This window comes from Schistosoma mansoni, assembly GCF_000237925.1.
Source record: "Schistosoma mansoni, WGS project CABG00000000 data, supercontig 0176, strain Puerto Rico, whole genome shotgun sequence".
Taxonomy (NCBI): domain Eukaryota; kingdom Metazoa; phylum Platyhelminthes; class Trematoda; order Strigeidida; family Schistosomatidae; genus Schistosoma; species Schistosoma mansoni.
The window spans coordinates 513072-525318 of NW_017386060.1; the positions used below are offsets into that span (position 1 = coordinate 513072).

The window sequence follows — 12247 nt, forward strand, 5'->3', positions numbered from 1 at the left end:
AACGCATTCTGCAAATAACCCAATAAAGATTTGACATTATATATAAATATCAACATGATCAAAACTTATTTACATCCATTAGTGATTCAGTTTTTATCTTTAGATGTTTTTTATTCGTATTGTCTTTTCAAAAAAACAAAAAACTAATCAATTAATAAAGCAAACAACTAACATGAAATCATAAAACACCAAATGTTTATTCTTGTACTTCTTGAGGTGATGTAAATATCAGTAACAAAACGACATTATTAAGCACTATAAAGTGATAAACTAAAATTCCAAACACTACAGTTTAAGTGGTGATAAGAATAGATCTTACCCTTTTCTTTTGTTCCTATTTTATTTATTATTATTCAGGAATTTATATGATGAATAAGAAGTCTAACCAATATTTAGAACAATTAGTTGTAATTAATATTAACAATTGATATAAAATGTTATAATTTAGGTAAAAGATTTGAAGAGCATCTATTATATGTAATAGAGCTATCAATGGTGCAACTCTCATCATTTCAAATGAATCTCTTGCTGAATAGTACAAACAAATCTACATAGATAGTGAAAATAAATCCATGAATTGACAGCAATGAAATGAATGTATTTTTAAAGAATAAAATACATATAAACGAATAATAGAGCGTTTCATGAAAATCTAAAATTGATTTTAAGAATGTTAGTGAACCATACAGAGTAAATATTGAGTTTGAAATATAAACTTACATCAACTGAGTCTTCAGATATTGAAGTGTTTCCAAAATTTTGATAATAAATATCATTAGTGGCAAGATCTACATCAGAAAATAGGCGAACTGTTCGATTAAGCCTGAAATAAATAAAATACTCATATTAACTAGTAAACTTTATTCATCTTGAATTTGAAGAATTGTTGTGTAATTAACTTTTAAAAAGAATAACATTGAGTAACCTGTATGAAATAGAATTGTATTATGAAGGCATTTATCCAGGCTTCGTGGATATTAATGCCAAACAAAATGCTCTAGTAAAGCTGACGTTTTAGAACATATATTCTAAAAATGATTTTATTCACAAATAACTTTGATGTATCGCTAAACATTTCGCCCTGTCACTGACGTATATCTAGTCTAATATATGTGCTTTTCTAGATAATTAAAACGGTAACGAACCACGGATTGTCAGAAAAGCGTATCTTAACAGATGTAAATAATTGTTTCAATATATTTGTCTTTCGAATCTTTGAAAAATGGATTTTTTAGAATTCTCATATATTCAGAGTACTATGTTTCACTTGATAGAGAAGTTGCTTGATGAAAATATTTTGTAAGCCCCGCATACTATACAACTTCAATTAACACTTTGATAGTGTTAATAGACTGATAAAGTGGTAGTTGAGTTTTAAACAACGTTAACAGTTTCTTCCTTTATAAAGTTTACGATCGAAAAACAAAGAAATCATTTAGTAACATCTGATAACCTACTTTTTTGAAATTATTAAACCATAACTTGGCCCATTCTTCACCGTATACAGTGTTTTTACATTTTTCTTGGGATCCCTGTTGCTACTAGTACTGTATTTATTTTGTGCATATGGTGCATCCAATTCTAGAATACTTTCTGATAATTGCGTCATATCATATTCAGTATTTTTGCTTGTCAGAGAAAAACTGCCCTCATTTGTTGCTATGAATGGTTCGTCATGTCTGACAGGATTTTCTTTGTTTAAGATTGGAGTTAATTTTGAGTCTGTTAAGGATCGATAATTCTTTGCATCCAAAGCTAAATTCCAGTGCTTCAGTGTCAAAATCGCAAATAAACAGGAAACAAATATATCTTTGTTAGATATCAGACTTCGGGAAAGTAAAATAAAGTTGCCTAAAATTAGTTCAGTACGCTAGCCTAAAGTAGAAAATTGTAAATGTTATGTATGGCTTTTACTTCATTACCAATCACCTTACAGCTGACTAAAGAATATATATGAAACATTTCCAGAAATTTGTTTAGCGTAAGAGGAACGCATTTTTCTAAAATCTTTGTCTCCTGCACGGCCAGTACAGCCTTAAAATTGAAAACTTACTTTTAAATTAAGAGAAATGGATATGATGGGATTATTGAATTTCTGTCAAAATAGTTATTCGCCTAGATGTTTTTATTTGTTTTGGCCAAAATGTTATTCTGAACTACTAGCCATGAAGAGTCGATGAGGAGCGTGACATTAAAGACCTAGGACTTCACGCTTTAACAATAAAAAACATTACTTAGAAACGAAGTCAATTTTATCTGTCAGAGTGGGATTCACAACCAGTACAGACCACCCTCTGAAAATAGAAACTAAATATTTCAAGATATCTGACAACAGAAATTATTTTAAGTTTTCATTATTGCTTGTCTAAAAGCTATCATTCTGTTCATATATTCTTCCACAGGTGTAACTAATTTAAAGGTTATAGTATCGGTGTTGTGAGTTTTCAACTAAATCAGTAGTTGTTATTTAAGTATTCTCTAGAAGCGTATAATTAAACACGTATATTTTATCAATCCACAAGATTATTTTATCATTGACGATCTCACCAAGACATAGTGTGATTACGATAGAGTTGTGATCCCCACTTTGAGCTTTAAGAGGTTTTAAATAACCTATCTTCACTTTATTCTAACTTATTATTTACAATCAAAAACTGATTAATAAAAGCGATTATAGGAAACAGTTGTACACTTGTTATCGTTCCTCGAGTCATTATTATTTTAAATGTTTACGCTTCATTTCATTCAATCTTATTTCGATGTTCAGATCTACTTTTAAATCAACTAAGCTTTAATAAGAAGAGTGAATAATTGAATATAATCAGCATTCATGGATGATAACAGAAGGTACATTAGAACAATATAACCTTGCTATTTACCTGAAGTTTATAAGGCTAATAAACAATCAGCTGAGTCCTCAATCAGTCTATTCGGATAACGTATACAATAAGTTAAAATTTCATTTCCGAACACAATTACACTTATTTTGTTCAAAAATATCACTTTCCAGAAAATCTAATCTAATATTTTAATAAAAAAAATACTGACATAAACTGTCAATATGAAGGTATACTTATGACTCTAGTCGAAAGAATATCATAAACATTACAACAATATATTAAAAAAAATAACTTTAATTTTTTATCTTAAAAAATATACTTATCAAAACCTGGATTCCATTAAATAATAATTTTTTATCATTACTTTTACGTCTAAACCTTTTTGCATGATTAAGAAACAGATAACTTGTCTTGATTCAATTTCTGTTTCATTATTGATTTGATCTGATACGTAATTGTTCATTCCATATTGAAATTGATTATTTAGTAAGAAAATAGTTATACAGTCTTTAATCAATAAACTTTGTTTGTAATATGTTTGTATTGTATTCAATCGATTTGTCAATGACTCGTATAATATTCTTCCAGAAAATAGATCCGCCAGTGTAAAGTATTTAATAGATGATATTTTAAAATTTGTAGTACATAGATGAAGTATACCGTAACGAGGCTCCTAAAATAAAATGATTGTCGCAATCAGTAACAAGGACATCAAAGATATTTTGCTAATTTTCAGTTCACATTTTAAAAAAAACGTCTACAGAATATGGTAATTTCCATTTCATAGGTATTAATTAATCAAATTAAACAGATGTATACGACGTGAGTCGATAAAGTATGGCAGAACAGACCAATAATATATACGTATTATTCCAAGATACTTGCATTCTATTTACTTATGAATCACGATCTTTTATCAGAATGAACAGTTACTAAGCAAACATGATATATAACAAAAATTATTCTCCAATAATGCATTAGATATTTTATTCAATCGGAGGTAAAGAAACTGTACACATATTGAGGATTGATTTTTTCTTGGCATAATTACTTGTGATTAAACAATGCAAATCAGCCTAGAAAACATTACTCAATTTAGTGCTTGTTTGTTTATTATTGATCATTTAAAAGATGGCTATTTATAATCAACTTAAAATCTTCAAAAGTCAAGGTATGGCATCGTAATATAATTTTTTTTAAGTTTAACAGTTTATGATGCTCCTTTTAAAGGCTATATTTTGCACATATACATAAGATCCCGATATAAAGCAGAACATGAGTTAAGAACTGAAACGTTTCATTTACACATGAACTTGAAAATTCAATTCTGGTGCAGAAGTGTGATCTTTTCCTCCTAAAAAACTAAACATTCGCGATCATGTTCTATTACAATGTATTAGATCTAAGGTGCCAAAAAGCCATAGTACGGGATAGAATCGTAATTTTAATGGCTAACATGTATCTAACACAAATTCAAAGGAAGTCATCTGTTTTCCCACCACATTAAACAAGATCGGTAGAAGTTAGTAAATACGAAGACTATTCAGAGTTTTCTAGACTTCACAATTTCAGAGAGAGCGTTACATCAGCAAACTAGATACGTTTATCATTACCAGCTTCGTATATAATGTTTTGTGGATTTATATGTATAATTCTCACTTAGTTTGTGATCGCAAGATCATAAACTTGGTTGCTTAGTCTTGCTTTTCTAGGGTTATAATGGGATAACATAATCATGTTATTATGTAGGATAAATGAACTGTTTTAAATAACTTTTATTAGAATATATGTCTACGTAAACCATGATTAGTACAGTTTTATGGAGTTTAATTTAATTACTCACATTTTGCTGAACATAAATATAATAAACCTTTATCTTACCATAAATGTGTGAAGGAATCCATGTACACACCTACCTGATTTACAATAATTGGTATTTGTGAAAAACTTCGTGTATCATTATTGTTTGGAAAAAAATTTGGTTGCACGACAACACTCTTGCCGGTTTCAACAGTTAATTCGTCACTAGTAAATTTAACATCGTTTCCTCCATTAATATTTCCATCATCCCATAATTTAAGTTGACTCAATAAGATAGATAACCTGACTTCTTGCTGTAATATATGGCCAGAGAATGTAGTACTGACAAATAGATAAACTTCGTCTGATCGCAATGTAAGGAAATCATCTTTCTTATCGTTTTTACTATTTGAATACAGTAATTTACAGTAAAGACTACGTGCAGTACTCTTAAATGATGTTATATTTTGAAGCTTAGACTGGCTCCATGAACTGATGTATTCATAATAAAGGGGAAACTGTAGTAAATCATTATATGTCCAGTTTGTTGACTGATCAGTTAAACCAAACAACACCAAGTTTCCAAAGCATCCAGAGCGAATTACGTTAATTTGAATATCGCTTGGATCAAGATGAACATTCGTGATTACCTTTATGAAAAAGCAAAGTACGTGGAAATTTACTTCCTAAGCTATTATTTCCAATATTGCTGAAAAAATAAGTATGGTTAATTATACAAATCCACCAACGTACAATCTTTTTAAACACCTAGCTAAGATTCTTAAACTATATGAAAGAGAAATAAAATTTGAAAAAAAAATTCTAATGAATTCAAAGATATCATCACTACTATCAGCATGGAAGAAAATGAAATAATGACAAGGGATGATTTTTGTTCTTTGTTTACAATTGTTCCTGTTAGGAAGGCTCTAGAAATTGCATATAATCTCTTAGATTCTTACATTGAGGTAATATGACGATACTCATTAGGTCTCTCATACATTACGAAAGCTCTGAGTCCGTGCTTTTATACCACATTTTTTTCGATTTTCAAGGAGATTCATACAAACAAACAGGTGTGACTATAAAATCACTGATTTCTCCAATTGTTGCTAACTTATTTATGCATTTAACGGAAACAAGTGCAATTTTACAATGTTCTCATAAAACCGAGATTCTGGTTGAGGTACGCAGATGACACTTTTTTCACCATCAAATGAGATGGATCAGATGAATTTTTTTAATGTCAACAGTGTGACAATCAAATTCACCAAAGAGATGGAATCAGTTAACCACGAACTACCTTCTCTGGGCTGTTTGGTTGAAAGGAAACGTAGTGATTGTTCACAAATTAATATATTCCAAAAACCGACATATTCTGGGAAATGCCTAGATTAGAGGTCAGCACATCCTACCAAAGTGACAGAGGCCGAGAATCTAATAAACAAAGTTCGTAACATCATCACGGAACAAAACGACAAAGAGACTAAAGTGAATTTAGTTATGTTTACTCTGATAACGAATAATTAATCCTACAATAAGGATAATTAAGAAAGATCAAAAAGATAAATAAAGAGATAAACCAAAAGAATGAGTTAGAACGTTAGTAATCTCATACCTTAAAAGGAATTTCAGAAGAATCCTAAATCTTCAAAATATAAAAGTATTCACCCAGACAAAAAGTGCTCAAAGCTGTAAACTGGTAAGAATCAAAGATTCAGTCTGAAAGGAGGAACAACAAAATTGTAAATACGAGAACAAATATAGTGATTGTAATGTTATATGTGCAGGTGTGACATCGCAATAACTGAATGTGATGGTGAAAGAATACAAACCTCATCAATCAACAAGGAAGATCCGGTGCAGATGTAAAGGTGAGGAAACAAGTCAGCGATAGCACTATTCGATAGAGTCTGGTTTATCTGAATATACGATGAACAATTAGCTTGATCAACACAACAGCACAAACATTTACTTTATTTATCTCTATTTTATATATGCTGTGACATGTTTGACTTATGTTATCTATAAAAGTGTCTTTTTCAGAGGTGATATCTAGTCAATGAGTAAGTATCGTAATTTATTGATTAAACAATCCCTGCTTTTGATAATTGTCTGCAAAGTTAGAGAAAAGTCAGTCGGTTGTATGCAACGTGAAACTTCGCATGTATGCACACTGATTAAAGTTGGCGCACCACATTACCACACAGTAAAGTCAAGAGAAGTATCAGTAGTATTAGGAAAAATTAAGCATAGAAAACATGATTCTAGAAAAAGGATGAGTTCTTGGAAAAAAATCTATAGGATAATATTGAAACTTAAGGTCTGGAGTAAAACAAACTATGAATACATGCGCAACGTTGCTAGCAACCTGAAGTCATGTCATCCAAAATCTCCACCCACTAGTTACTATAATCATATACAGCCCATACAAGTAGTCTGTACCACCTGCACGTCCAGGACCCACGGTCAAAGACTTCATGGACTAATCCCATGTTTCGGTTGAGTCATTCCTAGCTTGCTTCCAATCTATTCCTAGGTCTGACGTAAACATCCATCCAGTTTGTCGGTAGACAGGCACACAGAATACCACATTGGTCGACGAAGATCCATATCTTCACCAACCACTTTGTCATCTTTGCCTAGTAACCTGAATCTAACTTCAATATTCCTTTCCAGATGGTCCCAACATGCACCATCAATGCTTCGAAGATATATATGACCAAATACAAATAACCTATATATATATATATATATATATATATATTCTTAGGATATGTTCTACACCATAAAACAGAACAAAGAGGATGGACATTAAGTGATGTAGTTTGGTAAAAGTCAACCGAGGTTTCTGAGCCTGTGTTAAGAATTTGTCAAACACTAACCTACTAGAGCTGATGAGACTTACAGGAGGCTATACAAATTACGAATGTTGTTAAACGATGTTTGGAACTGCTGAATAATTTGCAACGTTCATGTAAACCACATTTCAAAAAACGTGCAACTCAAAAGTTGTCAAATTATTTGGCAACTCAATCCTACAAGAAATAATGTATCAGAGCCACATTAACGAAAACTTTAAACTTTACCACTCAAATTTTATTGAAGCAGTTATTCTGATTTACTGACTTACTAGATGTGGTCCAAACTTTAGCAATATCTACATTTATAAATTTATTAATTATCTTATGTATAAAACTACTGACTTTAACAATATTTTAGATGAAACACTTTAGAATCAAAGTACTACGTTAAAGATGTCAATTATTTTCTACACTTATAAATAGTATTGAAGACAAACTTTAGCTTACATAACATATTTCTTAAAAGCCAATATAAATAAATGGTTATTCAGCATTTGAATAGGATGTATATATAACCTTTTAATATTTTTTGCACGTTGAAAAGTAAAAGGCTGAAAAATTATTTCATAAGATGTATCGTATACTTTCAATGTAACGTTCATTATTTGTACACAAGTTCACTTCGTAGTGTTATTTTTCCAGACTGGTCGTCAATATATTATACAAAGTAATACCTTGTACAACCTTTTCCGATATCTACCATATTTAATCATCCAATAATTTTTATTCTTCTTGTAAAATACCGAATATATGAATAAAATCTTAGAATTATTTTCAGCCTCTCTACTCAATTTTGACAATCTCAATAGTTTCATTTGTAGTATATGTCTCCCGCCTCCAGATTTTACATTACATTGGAATCTGTCAATCAAAAATCTCACCATGATTGACTGAATGATAAATTTGGGTTCACAATATAAAATGTTATATATATTTTCATGAATATGAGGAATTATATGACGCAATGATTTTCACATATCATAACAATACAATTCAATATGATACAATATGTACAGAATTCAACTCGTTTAAAAATTAAAAACTTGTAACTAAGCTATCTCAGACTGTAATCAAAGGTGTATAAACATGTTGAAAACCTGTATTTCAGATATTTTCTGCATTCTTAAAACCTTTTACAAAAAAACGCATTTATAGGGAAAACAGAATAGAAGCTATTTGAAAAATTGTGTTGTAAGAAAATGCTTAGAATGTAATGAAATTTATTCTCTGTAAGCTTCTTTACAACAATGTACTATGTTTGATTTTCAATGATTTTATAACGAAAAAGTATATTATAAGTTATAGGCGGTTTTATGTTTTTATGATTAGTCGTACTAACCTAATAAAAAGTAACACTAAATGAAATTATGTCAAAAACACGCAAATTTATAACCAATATATAGTGAAATCACAATTTTTTCTTTGTATGTTTACCAAAGGAAACATAAATTGTTCCCGTTTTTCGGATATTTATGCACAAGGGCATTATTTCTTTTGATCAATTATCTTTAGAACTTCAAACCGACCTAAAATGTATGTTTCCAGGAAAGAAAAGATTTATGTTTGGGTTGTGTGTGCACAAATATACTACTGTATATTACAGTGAACTCAAGCTTCAAAAGTCACGGTACGTGCGCAGTTACGGGTATTACCAGTTGGAAATAGCTAAAGGTTTTTGAGTTGAAAAAAACTAACATACAATTAAATGTTTATTGTATATATCAGTTTTCATGTAATTTAAAAGCTAAGAGACATTAAACCTAAATTTAACATTCGAGTATGTCAGCTCTCCTATGTATCAGCGCAAATATACTCAACAGATAAGTTAAAAACAAGCTTGTTTCAGTTTCAATTGTAATGATGGCAAAACAGAATAATGTACTTTAAATAAATCCATATCTAATTGGTAGATAGATAATTATTTTTGACTGTAAAATAATATATTACCATCTACAAACCGAATTGATTAGTGATCGCGGATAGATTAAAATCTAAAGTAAGATGGAAATTATTAGAACAAATCAAGTCAAAAGAAGGCTAAAATACGTTATTTTGGTTAATGAAGAAAAATCCTCAAACTACATATGACCATATGACAGATTCTGAATGTCTTATTAACTTCAAAAGCTTTCGAAATTTCCATAAAACAGCAGCTAATTACAGATAGAATGTGTAAATATCCCTACCGGAACATTGAGAAAAACACTTTTGATAAACTAGGTGTGGTTCCATGAATTCCGTTGTACTTTTGAAATTTATTACTTCACACTCACATACTTCCCATCTAAATCTTATTTCTGAGAGCTTCACAACTTATCAAAAAATAATAATAAACCACAACTATGACATTTAAATATGCAATTACTTGTAGGTAACGAGGTGCAGTAAAATCTTTTCCGGAAGTCAAGTAATGTGGGAATAACGGATTACTAACAGCCCAATTGTCTTAAACGAGAATAAACACTTAATAATCCATCCACAAAACTGAAATACAATAGTGATAAATCTAACCTGCTTTAGGATATTATTTATCACGTTTAACTTTTGTATGAAACTGAAGCTATCATTTCCTCTCACCCGTTCTTAAGTCTGTTACTTTTCCCTCTCTGTAACGATATGAAATTCGGTGAGCTGTACCGATACACCTTTGAGCTGAATCTTGTATTTCCTAAAGATGACTGGCACTAATAATGTATTCCGGACACGACGTCGTAGCAAGATAAAGCATAGACCTTTGGTTTTGTCGCTAATTCCATACACAGTATGTATAGAATTAAGATGAATTAGGCAGTCTGACAAACTGAATTCGCAATTTGTCTGTTCTCAGACTACTTTGTTGATCAGTGACAATAAAACTTGAAACAAATATTAGTGTTTGCTGATGCTTTTGTCATATTCATTGCTTACCTAAACAAACTAATCCCTTTCACGGACAGTTATGAAGTAACCATTTTCCTAAACGCTTATTACTTTGGATTCGAAAACTGTTATACAAGAGGGTGACAAAAAAGATAACTATCATTTTTAGGTTTCCTAAGGTTTTGACAGGTTTTACATAAACATATTGACAACTGATATGTCGTTCTTATTTTTCAAATAAAGTCTTCATGAACAAAATAATCAAATATTCTATCGATCTGAACCACTAGGAAGTTCTTCAGTCAACCGAAAGAACAGGAAAGTATAAAATCCTCTCTTAAATTAGTGTTTCAAGCCTCATTTTTATCCAACGCGAGGTTATTGGTATTGTTTCTTCAATCTTCGCATTAGTTACACACAAAATTAATTTATATATTTTCTATGAAGAATTCATCAGTAGTTTGTAACGAGACTTTCACTCATTTACCTCTAAATTTATGCTATAGTATGGTTGATTGCACTTAGAACAAAATTTTCGAAAGTGCAAAAATTCACCCGAAACATTTTTGAATAATTGTTTAATTTATTTGGAAGATGGTCTTTTTTGTTACTATACTACTTCAAGCCAATCAAGTGACCTATTCATGTAATGTATAAAGATGAATGTTGTCTGTAGTCAATTAGGGTTAAATTATGATAATCCATCAAACTAATTATTTTCAATTTTCTCTCCGTTAAGCCTAGTAAATGTGAATGTATCAAGAATGTAGATTCTATCAGCGATCCTAGTGTACTGACTGGAAACGACTACTACATAAATCAAACTGGAACATTTCTGAACTCCAACTTCGTGACTACCTAGGCAAGGTAATTGAATTAGCACGAAAATAAAATAGTGTACATCTGACTTCGCATTCTTAATAATTTTGCCAGACTAATTCCGAGAGGTTAATCTACCTGCAAAATGTAGGCTCACGGAATCACTACCTAAGCGCAGTTTCCTTTATTATCTTGAAGAGAGAAAAAACAAAGATTCTAGCAGAGTAGCATAAATTCGTTTTATTTCGTTTGGTTCTCGTCAGCTCTTTGCGACCTCTGATAATTATAATCATAATTACGGAGTAGGTTTAAAGTACTTACATGAAACAGTTTAGTTGGAAGTTATTTTGAAGATACATCAGTATAGTATAACAAGAGTGTAAATAAACTTAATAGACTGAATAAAACATTGTAAATAAATGCCTTATGTAAAATAATATCCTACAACATTGATCGTAACAAGAGTTCAAAGAGCCAGAAACAAGTGATTGCACAATGAGTGAATGCTGATAAGAATTAAATGAGTAAACTCAGTTAATAAAAGATTACAATTTTCGAAAGACAGTGGTAGTAAAAAGATGTAATGATATAGTTGAATGAAAGAGTTAAAAAAGAATTTCTTTAAGACGGCACGAAGGAATACTTGGCACTGAGGCAAGCAAAGACTAATGAACATCTTCTGAACACATGAACTGGGTTTTTGACGCATGATAGCAGCGGCTTCAGTAAATTTAAGAGGACTGGAGCTTGGCTGTTTAATAATCATTTTGGAAGATTGCAAGATATCGACCTGGTGTCCCGTATCTAAGATATGTTTGGTAATTGCACTGTTTAAAGTTGTTCTTTCTCTTGTTCTAAGTCTTTTCAGAACATGTTCGAAAAATCCAAGATATACCCTTCTTTCTATTCGACCAATGTGGCCGCTTTGGCAGGTAGTACATGTAAATTTATAAATACAGTTGGCAGTAACATGAAAGGAGTGACTGTCGACCTTTGGGTTACTGAATATGTTGTTTTATACACAATTTATTGTTTGGCTACCTGATAAGTTCTGACTGATGGAGT

The 12247-nt window shown here is 30.7% G+C and overlaps 1 protein-coding gene across 1 annotated transcript in view; it reads right to left on the bottom strand.

Moving 5' to 3' along the window:
• Smp_137200 (hypothetical protein) overlaps positions 1-12247 on the bottom strand; it is a gene marked incomplete at both ends in the record, with an annotated part of 41755 nt that overhangs the window by 20143 nt on the left and 9365 nt on the right. Inside the window, 3 exons of the mRNA XM_018796198.1 lie at positions 721-823; positions 1458-1768; positions 4757-5290. Coding sequence (XP_018646914.1) covers positions 721-823; positions 1458-1768; positions 4757-5290 — 948 coding nt within the window. The remainder of the gene's footprint in view (positions 1-720; positions 824-1457; positions 1769-4756; positions 5291-12247) is intronic.